The sequence below is a fragment of the Talpa europaea genome (genome assembly GCF_964194135.1).
Source record: "Talpa europaea genome assembly, chromosome: 3".
In the NCBI taxonomy this organism is placed as follows: domain Eukaryota; kingdom Metazoa; phylum Chordata; class Mammalia; order Eulipotyphla; family Talpidae; genus Talpa; species Talpa europaea.
The window spans coordinates 65,950,430-65,973,653 of NC_140069.1; the positions used below are offsets into that span (position 1 = coordinate 65,950,430).

Here is a 23,224-nt window from a genome sequence, read left to right on the forward strand (position 1 = left end):
CTCTCCCGTCTTGCCCACTGCTCCCTTCAGCACTACTTTTGGTCTGTCTGTCTGTTCTGCTCCCAATTCTGTCTCTAGTGGATCCTCTCACCCTCCCCTTCCTCTGGCCTACCCCCAGCTATTGTATAAATAAAAAATAAATCTTTAAAAAAAAAAAGAATGATCTCAATTTGCTCTCAAAACAAATTGAGATCACTCTTCCTTAATAACATGCATGCTTCCAGTTATCTGTACAACATTAGTAATGATGTGTTATTGCTATTTTCATTTATACCAAGATATTTTCTAATTTTTTTCAATTTTAATTTTGACCCACTGGTTATTTTGTTTGCATGTTTTTCCCTCACACACAGTTCATTTTCATTATTTTCAGATTCTATACTAGCAAATTGGCCTTATGGTTAAAAATTACTTGTCATTTCAAAATCAATACACAAAGTGATTTCATGATCACTTGTGGATATATGCAAACAGTTAAAAAGTTTAGTCATACAACATGTACTTTTACCATGGAAGTCATAAAATATGATACTTTCAGCTGCATATTATGAAATGTGTACAAAAACAAGTTCATTTTGCAATGTGTTTACCAAAAAAAATGTTTTGGGAATGAATAATAGTGTGATAAATGATGACATTAATAAGGCGTCCTTAAACAAAGACACACATAAAACAATGAAGCTTTAAGCAAACATTTTAAATAAATTGATCCCATATTTCCCTTAGAACGATGCTTCCGCATTTGGTTATCTAATGATCATGATGACTATAAAACATAACTATCACTGATAACAAGAATCAACTGTTTTTTAATTTTCCAAATTATCTATTTTTCTAAATATTTACTCATAAACTATCATTCATGCAAAAGTTTTCATACTTAAAATTTCTAACACCTTTTTTTTAAATATTTATTTATTCATTTACACAAGAACCGGGGTAGAGGCCAGATGCACTGGAGGGTGAGAGGATTCACCAGAGATGGCAGGGAACAGAACAGGCAGACTAAAGAAATACACTGCTGAGGGGAGCAGCAGGCAAGACAGGAGAGGTCTGCTGTGCAATGTGGGACCCTCGCCAGCCAGCTGGGATCGAACCAGCACTGCAGAGGCTGAGGACAGCTTCACAGTGCTGAGCTTAACCACTTGCACCACCAGGGAAGGCCAAAAATTTCTAACCCTATTAAAGACTTGTATAATACAACTTAATTTTTCTAAATTCATTCTTTTTCAGTAATTCTGGACTAATATATAATACTTTTACTTGCTGGGTATTTTTATGAAAATTTTCTTGATTTTTAATTAAAATTAAAAATTTAATTAGAATTTTTATAAAATTAAAAGTATACAATTGTCCATAATTATAAACAACTATCAATTCAAGGCACTTCCCAATGAAAGCAATGGGTTAGTCAGAGGGATAACAACAGCATTCCATAAATGTAACATTTTGAAAAGTGTTTAATATCAAGGTGATGCCTACAATTTACTTCAAAACATTCTAGCATTGGATTGATTGATGGATGGAAAGAGGCATAAGATAGATACATGATAAAACTATAATGAAATGTTTATGAAAAGCTTATAGTGTATATGGCTGTTCTTAAGACATGTTCTTTGCTTGAAAATTTTATAACAAAATGTTGAGAAAAGTGCTTATAATCCTCAATTGTAAAATAATGATCTAGAATATTTTAACAAGTAATTATTTTATCACTATAAACAAGTTCACAAATAAGTTTTAGTCCATATAGCTTTAATTTTCTTTCTGATGTTTGGTAACTATACTTACATACCAGGGGTCATTTTTCTAACATGTCGTTAAGCAAATATTTCTATAACATTTTATTCCTATTGAACAAGAGTTTAAATGCAATTGAGGAAACAAAAGACAAAAAACAAATAATAATTAATCAGAATAAATAATTTGTCATATGTTACACATAGTAATGTCAAATGCTTCTGATCTTCTGTCGTGCATACATAGTATGGACTTTCATAGTCCATTTCAGATTATGACTACTTAGTTAATTTAGTTTGCCTGCATAAAAAGGAGTTTTGGGGCAGGGAGAGTGGTAAAGAGTCATAAAATAAAATATTGAATTTATTAAACCAGAGATAGTTATTAGCCACATGTACCTATGCAGCCTTCAGGATAGGCCTTAGAAACACAATGTTGGAATATATATTATTTGTGTTCACTTGCTAGTGAACAATTGAAATATAAATGAACCCCAATGTTATCAAATGTATACATTTTGACGAGTATATAAATTACAGAATCCCTGTCTCTGACTTGTAACAGTGACTTGGGGCAAACTCACCATATTGAAATTTTAGGAATTAATAGAAACTAACGAAATACAAACATTTCCCAGGCATTTGATGTTACCCAATTTGGGTTATGACTATAATAAACTTGAATTTCTTAAAGGTTAGAAAGACAGTATTTATACTAACTTATTTCCTAATAATAGTAGTAACTAGCTTTGGAATACTTCCTATGCTATAATGGTAGGTTACTGACTGTCTTTCATGTGCCAGGAACCGAGGATATTTATTCCCTATACTTTCCCTGCAAGGTAGCAGCTGCAATTTGGTAATAAATTGATTCATATAAAATAGGTTGAATGTGGTAAGGAAAATATTTTAACTCTTTTTTTTTTTTAAGATTTATTTGTACAAGAACCAGGATACAGGCAAGCACGGGAGGGTTAGAAGTTTCACCAGAGACAGAGTGGGGAACACAACAGGCAGATTGACTGAAATACACTGCTGAGGGGAGTGGCGGGCGAGACAGGAGAGATCTGTTGTGCCATGTGGGACCTTCACAGGCCGGCCAGGATAGAACCCGTGCTGCAGAGGCTGTGGACAGCCTCATAGCGCTGCACTCAACTGCCTACACCACCAGGGGAGGCCCTGAAAATATTTTAACTCTTATCCTAATTGTCCTTCCAGTTCTAGCTATCTTTCCATTATATTAAATTGCCTATTTTTTCATTAAAATAATAATTAATAATAATGTTCTACTAGAGAAAATGCTGAATCTTCAAATGACCCATCAACTTCAACTAAATACCACCTTTATGACACATGAGTCCTGTAAGGCCAGTATATATTACATGCTGTCTTTCTCCTTGCCGTCCACTTGGGATGGCACTTTTGATTATCTTTCACAAGTTATAATTACAAATGTTACAAATATAGATTGTACTAGTTTTAAATCATATGCAAATTTTACGATGTCAGCAGAAGTAACACACTCTCTATGGCTAAACGATTCTGTAGAGCTGGCCATCATTCTCACTTGTTAGGGTTAATTATTGTTAACTATTTGTAATATTGAGCTTGGTTACACATGTAGTAATTATTACCCCCTATTTTAGAGTGTGGTATGATAACTTTGAAACGTTTGATGGCCTCACCAATGGTTATATTCATCTTTAAAAGTTCTCTTTCTGCTATAAATTCAAGAAACACATTCAGTGGTTATGTTCTCAAAGTATTTTTAATGAATGTAATTATACTATAGTGCTGTAAAGCACTATGAAAAGAATAAATAAAAATTTAAAACTGGCTGGTAGCTAATAACCGGTAAAGTTAAATGAGTCTTTTTGACCATATATATGATTATTCACTAGTCTTAGGACATGCCCTGCTTTGAAAAATGTCAAAATCTACCAAAAATGAAGATAAATAATGTTAAACAATATAATGCATTTTTTCATCATAATATTAAGAATCACAAAGTATTAGATGGTCCCATAGTAGCCAGATGGGGTAACGGAAGGATCTGTAATGGGAGAGGAAGTAAGTCAGCTCAGTGGCTAGATTTATATTTACGGCAGAGACAGTCATGGACATGTGGACTTAAAAACTATGACAAGTTAAATAAAGAGTGGATGAAATTACAAGACATCTGTCTACAGTGAATGGCAGCAGAGTAAGGCCATAGATAGTACCACTTCTTTAGCATAATGAATAAACTATGACCCAGCACAAAGGAGCTATCTCCATAGTTCCCACCTTCAAGGATCCACAGAATAGGAGAAGGTAATAGGATAAGACCAAAGACAAAAATACGTCAGAAAAAAATAAAAATGTTATAACTTAGTATAAGATTCATCTAGTTAACAGAAGAATGAGAGTCTGATCTGAATTCACAAAAGTGCAACAGGAGACTTTCAAGGGAATATCCAAGATGTTCATTCCCTGGAAAGCTTTTGAGTATCAGGCTGAGACTCCTCCAACCTCCAGATTTGACAAGCATAGGAATTTAAATAGATTTACAGTGATTTTAATTGATGGGTAAAATTTTACATTTTGGTTTTCAATTCCATGGCATTTTTTTCACTTTAGTATTTGTTATTCATAATTTCTTCCATACCAGAACAGTACATTGAAAATTCATCCTAACCCATACATTGTAAATGTGAATTTCATAGCAATGAGTTTATCTTGAATATTTGCAAGTATATGTATTCATAAAAACAAAATAGTAAATCTTTCTGATGAGTTAAAAACTACATAGATAATATAATTCAGAATACTGAAAATGTACATTGGAAAAACAACTCATGCTTATTCATTTTACTTCATACATAATATCATGAGGAAAACATGAATTGTTTTAAAGTATGTTTTTATGGTTCTCCTATATTCCTCCTATAAGTGAAACCATCTGATATTTTTCTTTTTCCTTCTGACTTATTTCACTGAGCATAATTCCTTCTAGCTCCGCCCATGTTGTTGTGAATGGCATGAGTTTATCTTTTTTGATTGCTGAATAGTTCTCCATTGAGTATATATATACCAAATAAGGGAACAGGGAAAAAATAATAACAACAACAAAAATATTAACAGGCAATTTTAAATCAGAGACATTTTGCAGGGGAGGAAGGAAGAGGAATCAAAACAGGGGAGGGAAAAGCACAAGGGACTATGGTGATGGTGCACAGGTGAACTGGTGGTGGGATTCTGTGGACACTAAACCTGAGAGTAGAATGCAAATATTGTACATAAATGAACAATGATGTAAAATATATATAAATAAATTATAATTAAAAAGGTATGTTTTTCTTGAGGAATTTCTGTGTATATTGAAAGAGAGGATAAGTAATGATAAAGTCAGAATTTTTAAGTACTTTATATTACTACTTAGAATACTAAATCAGTAGGACACCAGATATTTTAGTTACCAGAATATTAATTCAATATTGCCAAAATGAGGCTCATAAGGAATTAACATTTAAAAAATGCAATCAGTTATATGCAATTTATTTTGTTATGCCTGTCTATATAATTTTCCATTTTTTTTGTAGTGAATTTATTCTTTCATCCGTGAGGGATAGTCCACGTAAACAGAGAATACATATTTAAATTTTTAGTTTTCCTAAAATTTCTTCCCTTTGTTCCTTAATAGCATTAATGTAGTTAGAGGTAGACTATTTGAAGAATTTCTTTGGTTTACCTTTGCTTCAATCTGTTTAGTATCTTGATTCTGAAACAAAAATTTGATTTTGCTCTTGCCATCATCTGAAGAACCTTTAAGCTGAGAAAATTTATACCTCCAAAGTACAGCCTAAAGGAAAAAAGAAATATACGTAAGTCAATGCAACTAACAGCTACATTCAAACCAAAATATAGTTATCTTTGAAGTGGTGGAAGTGAATTATATTACATAAACATTATAACCTGGTATTAAAGAGTAAATGAAAATATATTTATCTAACCCTAAAATTAGAATTCAATTTTCCCTTTAATTTCCAGAAATGTTTATATCCATGAAATAATTATTTCAGGGCCTCCCTGGTGGCGCAAGGGGTTAAGCACCACACTATGAAGCAATCTGCAGCCTCTGCAGCATGAGTTTGATCCCCAGCCAGCCAGGGAAAACCCACATGGGGAGGCAGACCTCTACTGTCTCACCCGCTGCTCCCCTCAGTAGTGTATTTCAGTCCATCTGCCTGTTCTGTTTCCCACTCTGTCTCTGCTCTCACACCTCCACATCTCTGGCCTGTACCACAGCTCTTGTATGCATAAATAAATAAATCACTATTTATTTATTTATTTATTTATTTATTTATAAATAAAATACACACAGAGTATTTTGCTTTATATAAATATAAAATAAGAACCAGTTCTCTTAAAACATGTTCATACCTGTGAAAATGTGAAAACACTAATTACTTTCTTTGTCTTTATATCAATAGAAGTGATAAGATGGTTTTCAAATCAGTAATGTTCTAGATTATTCTGTAGAACTTTTTCTTGAAGTTCAAGACCATTCTGAATAAATATGACAAAAATTTACATGGTGCCCTCATGACATTAAATTAGAATAAGTATTTTATAAAATCGACTCAACTGGATGATACCACATTCTGTAAGATTACTTAAGTCATTTTCCACTATTGCAGCAGTATGTTTAGAAAGTATGCAATTTATATAAGCAAAACAGGGGCCACCCTTGTAGCAAAGAGGTTATGTCTCAGCACTATCACTACATCATCTCTGCAGCCTGCCTTGGGGATCCCTGCCAGGGAGTTGACCCACATGTAGTGCAGCAGACCTCTCCTGTCTCAACTGCTGCTCCCTTTAGCAGTATGTTTCAGTAAAATGTGCCTTTTCTGATCCCCACTCTGTTTCTAGTGAATCCTCTCACTGCCCAAACCTCTGGCCTACATCCCTTTTATAAACAAATTAATAATAATATTTAAAAAAAGAAAAAACTAAAATGTAAACTTACACTTATTGTTAAATATATATATATGGTGATATGGAACTCCACCGACAAGTGAAAATTATTTTGTTACTCATTTTGTTTGTTTGCTTATTATTTGAATTGAAGTAACATTGGTTTACAACACTGTATGATCAGGGTTATACGTTCATATCTTTTCAGATGTATGTTACCATATCACACCCACCACTAATGCACCCAAAATCCGCCATTATAGTCCCTGATTCTTGTGGGTGAGAAAATTATTTAAGTCAGAAAAAAAATTGAGACGATAGTATAGTTTCTGTGTTCTTTCACATGCAGGATGCTCTTTATTAAAATCTGACATTTACTATTATACCTCATTAATGAACTAATACTGTTATTTATTAAAATTCATTATTTTACTCAGATGCATTTAGGTTTAACCTATTGCCATTTTATGGTACAGGATTGTATTCAGGATACCACATTTTATTTATTAATTGTGGCTTCTTAAACTCTATTTGGCTGTGACAAGTTTGTAAGATCCTTGTCAGATAACTCTTGACATTTTGAGGAGCATCTCTACTTTGTAGAATGACACCTAATTTGAATTTGTTCAGGGTTTTTCCTCAAGACTAGATGCTCCAAAGTTTTTACAGAAATGAGAACCTGCAGTTTTTGTCAGTAATCTCAGTATGTCAGAGAGATTGCCATTTAAGATAGGTTATGATAATGAACTGTATTGTGAGTATTTATTAACTTGGTTAATGTTTTTAACATGATTGATAGTATATTTAAACAGAAAACTATATGAAGAAATGATCCCATATATGAATTTCATTTCTCATTATTTTATTAACATATTTAACAATATTTATAGGATTTCAAACTTTCAAAACCTATTCCTACTTGTTTTTATTTTTAAATTGTGGCAACATTGTTTTATAACACTGCATAAGATTTGGAGGTACAGGGTCATACCTTCCAGTGTATGTTGCCACAGCACACCTATCACCAAGGCATCCATAGTCCTCCACCATAGTCCATTGTGCTCTCTTCCCTTTACCTCTGCCTCTAGTGACCTCAATTCTACCTTCAGAATTCTAGGGTTTCTTATTGAATTGGACTATCTGATCCCTTGTTTTCTTCCTCTATATTCCACATATAAGTGACACCACCCAATATTTGTCTTTCTCCTTATTTCACTGAGCATAATTCTCTCCAGTTCCATCCATGTTGTCACAAAAGTCAAGAATGTATCCTTTAATTTTTAACAGCTGAGTTGTATTCCATTATGTCATATACCACATCTTCCTAATATACTAATTTTTCTTTTTATTTAAAACAATTTATTTATTTATGCATACAAGAACTGGAGTATAAGCCAGAGGTGTGTGCATGTGGGGAGAAGGATTCACCAGAGACAGAGTGGGGAACAGAACAGGCAGAATGACTGAAATACACTGCTGAGGGGAGCAGCAGGTGAGTCAGGAGAGGTCTTCTGTGTCATGTGGGTAGCTGTCTGGCCGGGGATTGAACTCATGCTGCAGTGGCTGTGGATAGCTTCATAGGTTGTGCCCTAACCCCTTGCACCACCAGGGAGGTCCAATATACTAATTTTAATTTGGCCACTTAGGTTATTTTCATAGGTAGGATATTATAAATAGTGTTGCAATGAAGTCATTTCACATTCTATTGTCTCATCTATTCTGGAGATGCTTCATGTGTACTTGAGAAAAATGCATATTCTTCTCTTGTTGGATAGTGTTCTGTGTATGTATGTGAGATATGATTAGTTAGAAATCACCCCAGTATCTGCCCAGACAAGAGAGACACCATATCTGTACCATAGAAGGTACCAGATTGGTTGGAGTCCTCATGACCTCCTATAGACACTATATCAGTGTCCATTTAAATTGGCAGAGGCCTTGCAAACCTCATAAGACCATGCCAGTACCCATCTAGACTGAATAGTATGTAGATACTGCCAGAGGAAGGTGCCAGAGCCACCAAAGTCTTCTTGATCTCTCTCAGAACTCACCAGTACCTGCCTAGACCACTCTAACCCTGGACCCCTTGACCAGTTATGGGAAATATGCCAGAGTGGCCAGAGGCCTCACAAACTCCAAGAACCCATCAGTATCCATTAAGGCTGGTAAGACATTAAACACGTGCTTAGGGAGGAGCAAGAGCAAGCAGAAGTCTTGTGACCTCCTATGAGTTAGCTGTTTGCCCAGACAGGTGAGACCACTGCCATGCTGGTGAGGGGTAGGAGGGAGGACAGGCAATGAGGAAGCCACACCCAGAGGAAATCCCACATATATCAGCTGGGTCCCAAAGCTAATAATGGGGAGAGGGAAAAACCCAACAAATGGCAACATGAGTTCTCAAAGGAATAGCTCAACACAGAGAGAGAGAACAAATCTCCAGGAACCCAATTCAAAGACATAGAAGCTATGTGCTCTCCATCAAGATAAACAATTCAAAGACAAGGAAGAAAATGCAGGAAAATTAATTACTGTTTGTAGGGTAAAGAAAATGTCAGGCTTTTCTGCCCTCCCGCCATCAGGATAGATGATGGATCCTTATCCTGAATGCATGCCTGATGGCGGGCACCTGGAATAGGGTGTGGGCATAGGTAGATGGGATTCACCTGAGCTAAGATTGTGCTTTTAAGGGCGGCGTCACAGGGACGCCAGCAGAAGCCAAAGCAGAAGCCGAAAGAGAAGCCGAGAAGCAGCAGAACAAACGCCAGAGAGCCCAGATAGAGTGAAGACTTGCTGGGGGCTGGGAGGCCTGCCAGCCCCCCAGCCCCCCAGCCAGCACCCCTGCCTGCCATATGCCTGGTGAACCCCAATAAAAGACCTGCAAAAAACCACTGAGGACTCTGACTCTTCCTTTACCCGGTCTGCATGGGATCAGAAAACCTGCACTGTGGTCATTCCTGCCCTCTTACACTGTTCTTAGAAATAAAAACAGTGAACTGAAGACAGAAAATGAAGCTCTGAATCAGATAAAAAGGAGTTTCAGGATTTCAAAAGAGAAATACAGGTGATGAAAATTTCAGAAGAAAGTGGTCTATGGTGGTGGAAGAATATGGGTGAGTTGTTGGTGAGTGCACTATGGTGTTAGTACCTGATAGGGGTATCACCTCAATGTAGGGTAAATGGATGTTATCAGGCTTTCCCCACACTCCCACCATTAGTGACTGTGATTGACTCCTGTGGTCTTACACAAGTGTCTGATGGTAGACACCTGGAGTGTGGCGTTTGTGTGCATAACTGGGCACACCTGAGCTTGGAGGCTAAGGCTAAAAGCATGGTGTGACACAGAAGATGGCTATGATGGGATGGCTATGAGAGGATGACTGAATACAGAGAAGGAGGACCAGCCTTTGGGCTTGCCCCAAAACAATTAGTGTAGAAAGATCATTAAAGCGGGAAAAAGGTACTGAAGGCTCCAAGACTCTCCTTTGCTTGTCTACCTGAATTGATAGAGAAACTGCTCCATGCTTGCTGGTCTACACTCAATTTAAAAAAAAAAAAATAATAAAAATTAAATCTAATAATATTGAAAATACAAAGAATAAAGTAAATAAAGACTAAAACCCAATATAGCAGAGTTGTCTGGGGGGGTTCATTAAATTAGAGTCTGAGATAAGAATGTGTAATTGATTTGAGGGTCTCTGCTAAAAATTTTAAGAAATTGCAGTGATTAGGACAAGAAAGGGAAAATGAAAGTCAAGTGTAGTAGCGGCAGGAAGGGCACAGATCAGCATCTCTATGATCTTATGCAGATGGGTAAAGGAGGAGAGTGCCTTGGAGCCCTCAGTGGCTTTTTCAGGCTTTTGTTAGGATTTTACCTGGTACATGGCAGGCAGGGGTGCCTGCCCCCTGGGAGCCTGCTAGCCTCCCAGCCCCCAGCTAGTCTTCACTCTTGCTGGGCTCTCTGGCATTCTCTCGTGGCCTTGTTCTCTCTTCTGTTACTCTTTCTCACTGCCACTCTTCCTGCTGGTTCCGTTCCTCTGGCGTCCGGTGATGCCGCCCTTATAGGCCCATCTCAGCCCAGGCGAACCCTCCTACGTATGCCCACACCCTACTCCAGGTGCCCACCATCAGGCATGCATTCAGGATCACAGGGATCCATCATCAATTCTAATGGTGGAAGGACAGAAAAGCCTGGCAATCATCCTACAACAAGGATGAGGATCCCACTGCAGTCCATCCCAACCTGATCTTACAGGGAGCTTTGGAGCATGAAGAACACTGTACTCATGACACTGTACCCCATTAAGGCTGGGGGGCACCCTAACAACAGCCATCCCTTAGCTACAGAGCATACCTGAGAGTATTTCTGTGGGATGGCAGCTTCCACCATCAAGGGCAACTCTTGAGAGAGGGTATAGCTGTGAATAGTTATTAGTGTATATTTGCAACAACTGGAGAGCAAGGGCACCAATTGCTGGTTAAAGGGGGCTGCACAGGGCTCTTGAGCCCTAGCGACAGGATAGACTGCTTGGGTTTGAATTAGACATCATGTTTTGCTAGCCATCTAACTTTAGCAATATAAAGTCACAAGTCTCTTTAGGCTTCCTCCTTTGCCAAATGGAACTAAATATAGCAGCTGTGAAGTCAGGAACGGACACAGTGCAGGTTTTCTGATCCCATGCAGACCGGATAAAGGAGGAGTCAGAGTCCTCAGTGGTTTTTTGCAGGTTTTTATTGGGGTTCAGTGGGTACGTGGCAGGCAGGGGTGCTGGGGGGCCGGGAGGCTGGTAGTCCTCCCAGCCCCCAGCAAGTCTTCACTCTATCTGGGCTCTCTGGCCTTCTCTGCTTCTGCTTCTCCTGCTTCTCTCTGCTTCTCTCTCGTCTTCTCTTTTGGCTTCTACTGGCGTCCCCGTGACGCCGCCCTTAAAAGCCCAGTCTCAGCCCAGGGGAATCCCATCTACCTATGCCCACACCCTACTCCAGGTGCCCACCATCAGGCATGCATTCAGGACCGCAAGGATCCATCATCTATCCTGATGCCGGGAGGGCAGAAAAACCTGACATTTTCTTTACCCTACACTTATCTACATTAAAATAAGTCCAGGCAGGGCCCCAACCTAGTGCAAAAGACAATTATTGGTACCAGCAGATGAGTCACCACTTCTGCTGCCGAAGGCACTGCTCATACGAGGGAGGGGAATCACTCATGGCATCTACTATATTATACCAGGCGCCGTCAAGCTTCCTGGCCTTCTCTGGCTGTAGTCTCGGCTACAAGCCACACACAGCATTCACCCCCAGGATGCACTAGCTCTGGGATTGATGATTCTATTCTGTTGGGGGTAATCGCCAACCCTCAGGGTTTCTGTCTGCAGTCGCTCCAACACTCGGCCTTCATAGCCACCCATGCGACTCGCAGACCCCTGCACTCAGGCCAACCCACTGCACAAGCACATGGGTCGGGGATCCAAACTCTACATTCGGCTTGGGCTCCACCCCAAGCCACTTTCCCCACCTGTCCCCCAAGGACGGGTTCCTCAGCTCCTCACCCTCACTCAACAATGAGCAGGGCATCACCCACAGGTGATTTTACGAGACTCACAGGTCTTCAGCATACTCAGGCTGCTTAACAGCCACTCAGGGCTTCTCAACTTAGCATCAGCACCAACTTTTGCCTTCTCAGTTGGCTTTTCTCCTCCACCTGGCTGCTGGGCACACACAGGCTGTTTTTGGCCATCTAGGCCCACTGGCCACCCCAGATTCCCATCTCCTGGGGTTTACAAACGAAACTGTTCCACCCCCAGGGTTCCAAAATATATCAACCTGCAAGGTCCTCCGCCTTCTGGCGGGATTGTCAGTCCGAGTCCATCAGTCCATGTCCATTAGGCCAAGTTCGTTGGCCTCTCCCTGAATCAGCACTGGCGAGCTCTGAATTGTGGTCCTCTCTTTGCCGATGATTCTGCTGCCTCAGGGGTCACTGGCTGGTCCTCGCGGGCGTTTCCTCCTCCAGCTGAGGTCTCGTCCTGCAGCTCCCGGACGGTGTACACTTTCTGTGCCGCCATGGTGCCTCCAGCGTCATCACAGACAAACACTATTACTCCTTAGTCCCTCCAGGTCTTCGGAGGGCTCCAATACCCGTCTACATGGATCATCTTTCCGACTTACGCCAATTGTAGAGGCAGGACAGGCCACAGAGCAGGTTTTCTGATCCCATGCAGACCGGGTAAAGGAGGAGTCAGAGTCTTCAGTGATTTTGCAGGTTTTTATTGGGGTTCAGCGTGTACGTGGCAGGCAGGGGTGCTGGGGGGCCGGGAGGCTGGTAGTCCTCCCAGCCCCCAGCAAGTCTTCACTCTATCTGGGCCTTCTCCGGCCTTCTCTCAGCTTCTCTTCGGCTTCTCTTTCGGCTGCTACTGGTGTCCCCATGACACCGCCCTTAAAAAGCAGTCTTAGCACAGGTGCACCCACTTCAGGTACTCACCATCAGGCACGCATTCAGGATCACAGGGTTCCCTCATCTATCCTGATGGTGGGAGGGCAGAAAAGCCTGATTTTTTACCTTACCCTATAGCAGCTATTTCATATACATGGCAAAACTAACATAAAAACAATCAGAGCATCACTTAATATTAAATAGGACATTCTCTTCACTTAGAATCATGTACCACATGTATTAAATGTTCAATAAATATTATATTGTTTCTGTTATAAAAACCCTCCCATTTCAAATCATGTCTGTTTTATTCTTGAAATCTAGGTCCCACTATAAATATCGCTGCTAGAGAGTATTTTCCTATCAAGGTATTAAAAGGTCCTTCTGAGTTTTCTTCCTCATACTTTGCTCATTTCCTTCACAACTTAACAGCAAGCTGTTCTTACTCAAAATTATAGTTTAAAGTAAGTAGGTATTTGCTCTAACTAACTCCTCACTGCATTCCCTAGGATGCAGCTAATAGATTAGCTGATATACATTAGAAATAATGAACCTGATTTTTGAGAAAGAAATGTATTTTAAAGAATGTATTTCCTAGGTGTAGGGTAAGTAGAGTATCAGGCTTTACTGTCTTCCCACCATTAGGACTAATGATAGATCTTTGCGGCCCTGAATGTGTGCCTGATGTTGGTGGCTATGGAGACCAGAGTGTCAAGGTGAAGACAGTGAGACTATCTCTGGGGATTGGGCGATTACCCCCAAAAGAGTATAGAATATATGTATCGCCTATCCTGGAATACATCCTGGGGGTGGATGTACTACATGGCTTATGGCTAGAGACCACAGCCAGAGAGTTTTGCCTTAGAGTACATGTGGTAAAGGCAGTGGTAAGAGGACACGCTAAGCATCCACCAATACAACTGCCAGTTCTTTAGGCGAGTGACTTATACCAAGTAATATCAGTTGCCCGAAGGCCACGGATGCCAGCTTCAATATTATCTTTGGACACAAAATTAGCATATATATTGCCAGATGGGAGGGATCTCCCATTGCTGGTATCAATGGGAGAATTGCACTTAATTATATTGTGATGATTTTGTGGGCCATGGTTTCAGTGTTCATATTGCGAAGAGAAACACATAGACTGATATAGACTGTATGGCAGAAAACCCTGAGGGGGTGTTCTGTAGGGTAAGTAAAGTATCAGGCTTTTCTGCCCGCCCATTAGGATTAATGATAGATCCTTGTGGTCCTGAATGCATGCCTGATGGCGGACACTTGGATTAGGGTGTGGGCATGCGTAGGTGGGTACACCTGGGCTGAGAGTCTGGGCTTATAAGGGTGGCACAGCAGAGTGCAGTGTGGTGGTGTGGTGCAGAGGAAGGAGGAGTGCAGTGGAATGGATGGAGGAGTGCGGCGGCGGCAGAGAGTGGCGGAGTGTGATGGAGTATGGCAATGACGAACAGCAGAGAGCATGAAGACAACATGGCTCCTAGATCCGGTAAAGAACCTACCCAGTATGGGTTTGTTGTATTACACTAGGCCTCATTGGTGGTGCAGGCGGTTGAGCGCAGTGCTGTGAAGCTGCCTGCAGCCTCTGCAGTGCGGGTTTGAGTCTGGGCTGCCGTGGAGATACCGGCATGACTCAGTCTGCCTGTTCTGTTCCCTCCTCTGTCTCTGGTGAATCCTCTCACCCTCCCACATATCTGGCCTATAGCCCAGTTTGTGTATAAATAAATAAATCTTTAAAAAAATGCATTTCCTTTCACTATGTCTTTATCACAGAGGCCTCGTTTGGGAGAAGAATATAGTAAAATAATAGTTATAAATTACAGGGAAATTTCAAACTTTAGAGTAGACCTGATGCAAACAGCCAATAATATCTCCTGATTTTTGTAAGCTCAGTGTCCTCTGTCTTATCTAGGTAACTGACCAAGTGAACTTGGTTAATATTAATACTATTGGGACAATCCTCCCAATATTATTAATATTAATTTGTTGAATTAAGTGGAAATCAAGTCCAAGAAAAGGGAGGAAAAAGAAAATAAAAAAACAAAACTAAACCAACAAAACTAACAGTGTGAAGGAATTATTGAACACTTTCCAAATTTGAAATTTGATCCAAAATCTTATTATAAATTGTTACCTACAAGACATTCACTCCCGTAATTCTTCCAGTAAGTTAGATCTTCTGTTCCATAAACAGAAAAAAGGAGCTCAAATATATTTTGTGACACTCATTACCATAAAAAGATCTAAAGATAGTTTCACAAAAGCAAACTCATTCATTTGATTAATAAAGAAAATATCCCTATATCATTTTTCAACAATAAAAATATGGACTATAAAATAAAATGTTTAAAAAATCAAGCTTAGTAACAATAGAGTCACCTAACGTTGAATTCTAGAATTTTATTTAATTTGAAAATCAAAAACTATTTAACTCAATATGTTCTTTGATTGATTACATGAAATAATACAATATTGTTGGAGAACCCTAACACATGCAGTGCTGAGACAAGGAAGGCATCAAGGTCATGGCTAAAAAACTGATGAGCCGGGGTGGGAGGACTGGCCCGTGTATAGACTGGGATGTTCTGTCTTGTGTCTGCGAAGCTATGTCTAGGGGACAACCTAGATTAGAAAAAGAAACAGAATGACCTCATGATACAGAACCTTAGCGGTGAATGTGTGCCCGGAAAAGGCCAAATGCTAAGAGAATACTTCATTGTCTAGTAACTAATCTGAGGTGGCAGGCGGGGGCAGGGGGCACTACTTTTATCAATAAAAACAAGTTGCACTGGGCACTTGGGACGCTTGAGCATGAATGAAAGGCCTTGCATCCCCTGGCTCCTGTTTAGACACTATTTTTTGTCTATCATTTCTTGGTAATTTCTACGGCTCACTCAGATTCCTCTCTCAACACTGTTCACCAGAGCTGGACTCCAGCACAAAATGTATTCAACATTTTTAAGATATGTTTAAATATTTTTAAGATCATAAATGTTTCAAGTAAAGATATCTATATGTTTGAAGAACAACAAAATGAATCATATTTTTTCAATATTTTAAAATTCAATAAAGATACCCAAGAAAAAAGTAAGTACATATGTAATATCAGTTTGTTGACCAAAATGCTCTCACAATTAAAGACTGCAAATGATTGGGGGCCTCCTCGGTGGCACAGTGGTTGAGCACTGGGTTGCGAAGCTACCCTCAGCCTCTGCAGCACCGGTTCGATCCCCGGCCACATGGTGAGGGTCCCACATGGTGCGCAGACCTCCCTTGCTGTGCCCGCTGCTCCCCTCAGTGTATTTCCTCAGTCTGCCTGTTCTGCTCTCCCCTCTGGCTCTGGTGAATTCTCTCACCCTCCTGTGCTTCTGATTGTACCCAGTGCTTGTATAAATAAATAAATAAATAAATAAATAAATAAATATGAAGACTGCAAAAGAAAAATATATCCACAAAAGTCTTTTGTCTCTGAGCTACTCTTTCTAATTTTATTTAAAGTAATGTATGTAAATGTTAAATGCTAAAAACATGGGGTTCAAAGTCATTTATAATTTATAACTTCAGGTCATCATTAATAAACCAGGACATCCACTTTGTAAAATGTACTTCTACAAAATTATTAATCTCTGTGGTTTAGTTTATTTTTAAGATTTATTCATTCATGTATATAAGAATGGGGGTACAGGCCAGATATGTGGGAGGGTGAGAGACTCACCAGAGACAGAATGGGGAGCAGAACAGGCAGACTGACTGAAATACACTGCTGAGGGGAGCAGCGGGGTGCGTAACTCCCAGGCTGATCGGGGTGGCCAGGACTGAGCTGCAGAGACTATGGACAGCTTCACAGCACTGTGCTCAACCACCTGTGCCACTAAGGAGGCCCCAATCTTTGTATGTTTTAAGATAAATGTTGAAATATTATCAAAAGGAAAATTGCGTATGGAAATAATGAGGAATATAGTATGTAATCTGTCATTCACTCCTGATATTGAATCCTTCAAATGGTGAACATATGTACAAATCCTAAGTAATGTTAAAATATTTAATTTAGTTCTTGTGAAACATTTTCAGTATCTGCTATTCTTCAATGGAACATTATTTTGTTACAATAGCATAATACAATAAGCATAAGCCCTCTTCTACATTTTCTCTAGTCCCTGCAACAGCTATGAAATCACAAAATGATTGCCATTTTCCAGAAAATATAGTTAAGTAAACTTAACTTATTATTATTCATAATATTATGCAAACAAAAAGTGTTAATCAAACATAATTACACCATTGTCCATGGTTCATATTTTTGTATTGTCAGCCTGATTCTTTGATTTCCTATAATTTTTTATCTAACTAAACATCACAGTCCTATTTATTTATTATTATTATAAGTATTTTTCACTGCAGATGCCTGACTGCTTTCTTAATGTAGAAGAGAGATCCACTGTCTCATTCAGTACCAGATACTAAACCCAGGAAAGTAATTTACTGTCTTTCCTCAATAATATTGTGTTCTGAGGCATCATTTATTTTCCTAATAATGCTATTGCTATTTTAAGTTATATATATATATATATATATAATTAAAATGGTTATTGTAAACTATTCATTTGTTTAAGATCTGTTGTTCGAAATGGCTTAAGGTGTGGAAATGCCAGTGATTACAGAACTTAGAGGAAAGAAAAAGACCTCCTTTTATAAAAGATCTTCAGAATTTTCTATAACTTCCATGAGAGAATGGAACACAAAGCTGGCTGCATGTAAGGGAAACAGGTTAGTGAATGCATGCATATTTACATACCATCAAGGGTTCATAAGTAGACTATGAAAATATAATTAATTATCTATAAACTGGAAATAAAGTCATGTTAATGATAGTAAAATCTTACATGTTGAACACAAATAGCAGCACAAACTCTAGTGTATGCTTCATCAATATTCCTATCAAGTCATGTGCACAGGCCCCAATTTTTCATGCTCCACAGGAAAATTCTCTTTATAAACTGAAACAGGGCCACCCTGCTAGTGCAAGGGGTTAAGTCGCAGCACTATGACACTATCCAGAGCCACTGTAACACAAATTAGGTCCCCAGGCCAGGGAGAAAACCCACATGACACAGCAGACCTCTCCTGTCCTGCAAGCTGCTCCCCTCAGCAGTGTATTTCAGTCAATCCGCCTGTTCTGTTCCCCACTCTGTCTCTGATGAATCCTCTCACACCACATACCTCTGGCCTGTACGCAGTTTTTGCATGCATAAAGAAATCGTAAAAAAAAAAAAAAAAAAAAAAAAAACCTGAAACAACCTCTATATATAAATGCAATATAAGCATCATGCCAATAATGTTATCAGAAATAGAAGTAAGATTTTTTTTTTTACATGGAAGACAAAAACACAAAAAATAACAGTCTTTACGGATTACAACTTACAAAAAAGAAGACATTAAAAATTACAACAGAAATGCTTTAAAAGCAGGATTTATTTTTACCCTCCCCATAACACCATTCCCCTTGTCTTTGACTTTTAACAAATGTGAGCCCAGCGACAACCAGAAACACATATGATTTTTTTTCTAATGGTCTTGGTGTGTCTTCTACCTAAGCAGTATATCAAATTGTCCCACACAGTTCTTTTTCCATTTTTGCATAATCCTTCAACTTTGACAAGATACCCAACACGCATACACCTTGACTTCTATCTTTGTCACCACCACTGAAATATATTTACAGAAAATTCAATTACAGAAAAACTGGCACATTTCCCTTCATGTCACATGTGTTTGGGCTAGGTTTGGATTTGGTGGAAAACTGAGCAGCCTTTATTTTTTTTTTCTAATCATCTTTTTAAACCATTTATTCACCATTCATGTGACAGTTATCCTAATTAAATGTCTATGTATTTCATTTATTACATTTTCACTAAAACTAGAACTTAAACTATGTAAGAATTTTATCAATTTTGTAAATTTGTGTATGATCATGAATAAAATGATAAGTAATATAAATATCTAAAGATCACAGAATTAGATGAAAGTTTATGACTGGCTTTCATTTATTTCCTTAATTGGTATCACGTTCAGTAATATATTCTGGACCTCCCCAGTTGTGCAGCCGGTTGAGCACAGCACTGTGAAGCAGTCTGCAGCCTCTGCAGTATGGGTTTGATTCCCAGCTGGCCAAGGAGATTCCCACATGGTATGGCAGACCTCTCCTGGCTCTCCCGCTGTTCCCCTCAGCAGTGTTCCTTGCTCTGTCTCTGGTGAATCCTCTCACCCTCCCCCACATCTGGACTGTACCCTGGTTCTTGTATAAATAAATTTAAAAAAATAAAGAAAATGAGAGAAACTAAATTTAAAAAAAAAAAAGAAATTAAGAAACACTCTGAGAATTATCTGACTCCATGAGTAAAGGATATAAATATAATGGGGATACAAATGGAGAGACTAGAAAGAGAGAAAGGAACAGAAAACATATTTAAAGATGCAATGGAGGAAAACTTCCTGAATCTAGAGAAGGGAATAAATTCACAAATTTGGGAATCTAAAATACTACAGGATGCCTAAGAAAATCAGACCTACCCCAAGATGTTTAGTTATAAAACCTTCAAGGCCTCAAGACAATGAAAACATTGAAGTTAGCAAGATGATAGAAGCAGATAACTTATAAATGTTAAAATCAGACTTCTCTGAAAAAATACTGTGGTCAGAGAGTGATGCATGCTAAAACTTAAAATAAAAACTGCCCTTCAAGAATACTCATATTGCAAGACTCTCCTTCAAATATGAGTGAGCTTTCAAGTCATCTGCAGACAAGCAGAAGTTGACAGAGACTGCAAATACTAGCCACATCCCCTCCAAAAAATACTGAAAGTCCTCACATGTAAATGGAAGAGAAGAACATACACAACTGAACAAAGACATAGATAAATCACAAAAGTTAAAGACAAAATGAGCAAATAATTTTCATATATCAATAATCACTCTAAATGTAAAATGGAATGAACTCAGCAATTAAAATGCACAGTCTCTGGCTAGATTAAAACATAGAAGTCAAATTTTTCCTGTCTCTAGGAAACACTCCTAAGCTCCCAAAATAAAACATGAACTCAGAAAAAGTGTTGAAAACAATGTTACAAGCAACTCAAGGGGAGGCAGGGGCAGTCATATTTATGTTAGAGAAAATAAATTTCAAGTTAAAACAGGTAAAAAGAGAGAGGGATGGGCATTATGTAATGAATTAGGGGACAACGCATCAGTAAGACAACACTTTATCTATCTATCTATCTATCTATCTATATACAGTCATCAAATGAAGAAGTATGAACAAATACTAGACAACTACAATCAACTCTGAATACATACTTTAGAAAAACACAGTTGTAGAATGGGAATTTAATAACCTGCTCTCATTTCTGAACAGATACACTTGATAGAAACATAAATAAGGGGCCTCCCTGGTGGCGCAGGGGGTTGAACACTGTGCTGTGGAGCTGTCTGCAGCCTCTGCAGTACGGGTTCAATTCCCAGGGAGACACCCACATGGCGTGGCAGACCTCTCCTGCATCACCCGCTGCTCCCCTCAGCAGTGTCTTCGGTCTGTCTGCCTGTTCTGCTCCCTGCTCTCTGGTGAATTATCTCACCCTCCTGTGCCTCTGACCTGTACCCTAGTTCTGGTATAAATAAATAAATCTTAAAAAAAAAATAAAAAAAAATTGTGGAGAACAATTATTAAAAAAAAAAAGAAAAAGAAATAGGGACATATGACTTTATTATGTAACCTCAAGTCTCATTGTTCCTAGGTTTTTATTTTTTAATTTTATTTTTTAAGATTTATTCATCTATTTTACACAGGAACCGGGGCACAGGACAGATGTGCAGGAGGGTGAGAGGATCCACTGGAGACAGAGCGGGGAACAGAACAGGCAGACTGCTGAAACACACTGCTGAGGGGAGCAGCGGGTGTGACAAGAGAGGTCTGCTGTGCTATGTGGGACCCTTGTGGGCCACCCGGGTTCCAACTGGCACTGCAGAGGCTGTGGACAGCTTCACAGTGTGGCGCTCAACCGCCTGTGCCACCAGGAAAGGACTGACATATGGCTTTAAACAAAGAATTAGGCTACAGGGACCAAATTATATAAATGGCACTGCAGTACTGAAAACCTGAACATACATTTTTTTTCTCAAGTACACATGGTACATTATCCATGATTGTCCACATGGTACATTATCCATGATTGTTTTGGGTCACAAGAAATATATCAGAACATTTAAAATACTGAAATCATATCACACATAATCTCTGACCAAAATAGGTATGAAACTAAAAATCAACAAAACAAAAAAACAAAACAAAACAAAACCAAAACAAAAAAACGGGGAAAACCCCAATACATGGAAAGTGACAATAAAGTGACAATACAACACCAAAAGACTGCTATGTTAATGAAGAAGTCAGAGTAGAAATAAAAATATTCCTTGAAACAAATGATAATGAAGACATGACCCTCCAGAAATTATGGGACAGAACTAAAGCAGTGATTAGAGGAAAAACATAGGAATAAATGCCCACACCAAGGAACAAGAAAGAATTCAAATAAATAGTAGCTTGGTAGGGGAATTAGGGGAAAAAAAGAACAAACAAATCCAAAAGTTAATAGAAGAAATGGAGCAATAAAAAAATAGAGCATTGGCAGTCCTCCCTAGTGGCACAGGGGTTAAGACGCAACCCATGAAGCAATCCACAGGCACTGCAGCACGAGTTCAATTCCCAGGAAGAAACCTACATGGCGGGACAGACCTCTCCTGACTCGCCCACTGCTCTCCTCAGCAGTGTATTTCAGTCAGTCTGCCTTTTCTGTTCCCCACTCTGTCTCCGGTGAATCCCCTCACCCTCCACCCCAGTATCTCTCGCCTGTCCCCCAATTCTTGTATAAAAATAAATAAATCTTTTTAAAAAAATAGAGCATTGGGCCTCCCTGGTGGCGCAGCTGGTTGAACACCACACTGTGAAGCTGTCCCAGCCTCAGCAGTGTGGGTTCTATCCTGGCCCACCAGCGAGAATCCCACATGGCAAAGCAGACCTCTCCTGCCGTGCCCGCTGCTCCCCTCAGCAGTGTATTTTTTCAGTCTCCTTGTTCTGTTCCTGGCTCTGTCTCCGGTGAATCCTCTCACCCTCCCGCTCATCTAATCTGTACCCTGGCTCTTGTATAAAAATAGATAAATCTTAAAAAAAAAGAGCATTAATTCATAAAATAGAAATTAAAAAGACAGTCTAAAAGAATAAAAAATCAAAAGTTGGTTCCTTGAAAAACAAACAAATAAAAAACTACTAGCTAAACTCAGTAAGAAAAAAAGATGGAGAAACCTAAATAATAAAGGTCAGAAATGAAAGAGAAGTTAAACAGACACTAGAGAAATTCAAAGATAATAAGAGATTACCATCCACATTTATATAATAATAAGTAACCTGTAGACATTTTACACTGAACCTAATATGTTCAGTAACCTGTAAGAGATTGACAAATTATTAGAAATATATAATTATGCATACTGAATAGGGAAGATATAGAAAACCTGAATAGAACAATCACAAACAAAAAAATTTAAACAATAATCAACACACTTCCCAAAACAAAAGTCCAGGACCAGCTATTTTCACAAGTGCATTCTAACAAAACTTCAAAAATGAACTAATATCTATCCTACTCAATCTCTTTCAAAAAATCTAAAAAGGAATAATAAAAACACATTCTATCAGGCCAACATCACTCTACTACCAAAACCAAACAAAGATAACTCAAAAAAAAAATAAATAAAGGAAAACTACAGATCAATTTCTCTAATGAAAACAGACACAAAAATCCTCAATAAAATCTTAGCAAACTGAGTCCAACAATGCATTAAAAGAATTATACATCACAACCAAGTGGAATTTATTCCAGGGACACATGTGTGGTTCAACATCCAAAAACCAATTAATGTAATTCACCACATGTATTAAAAAGAAATATAAAAACCATATGATCAAATCTGTACCTCCCTGGTGGCATAAGGGTTAAGTCTTAGTGTATCATGACTACGGCCTGAGTTGGATTCCCGG

At 38.6% G+C, this 23,224-nt stretch overlaps 1 protein-coding gene across 2 annotated transcripts in view; it reads right to left on the reverse strand.

The window, feature by feature from the left end:
* The window catches only part of SNTG1 (syntrophin gamma 1), a gene marked incomplete at both ends in the record, with an annotated part of 271,863 nt that overhangs the window by 33,577 nt on the left and 215,062 nt on the right, over positions 1–23,224 (reverse strand). The window contains one exon of one of the 2 annotated variants that reach the window (XM_084230407.1): positions 5,470–5,580. The exons of the other annotated variant lie outside the window; for it this stretch is intronic. Within the exon in view, the coding sequence (XP_084086533.1) occupies positions 5,470–5,580 (111 nt within the window). The remainder of the gene's footprint in view (positions 1–5,469; positions 5,581–23,224) is intronic. 2 annotated transcript variants of the gene reach the window in all.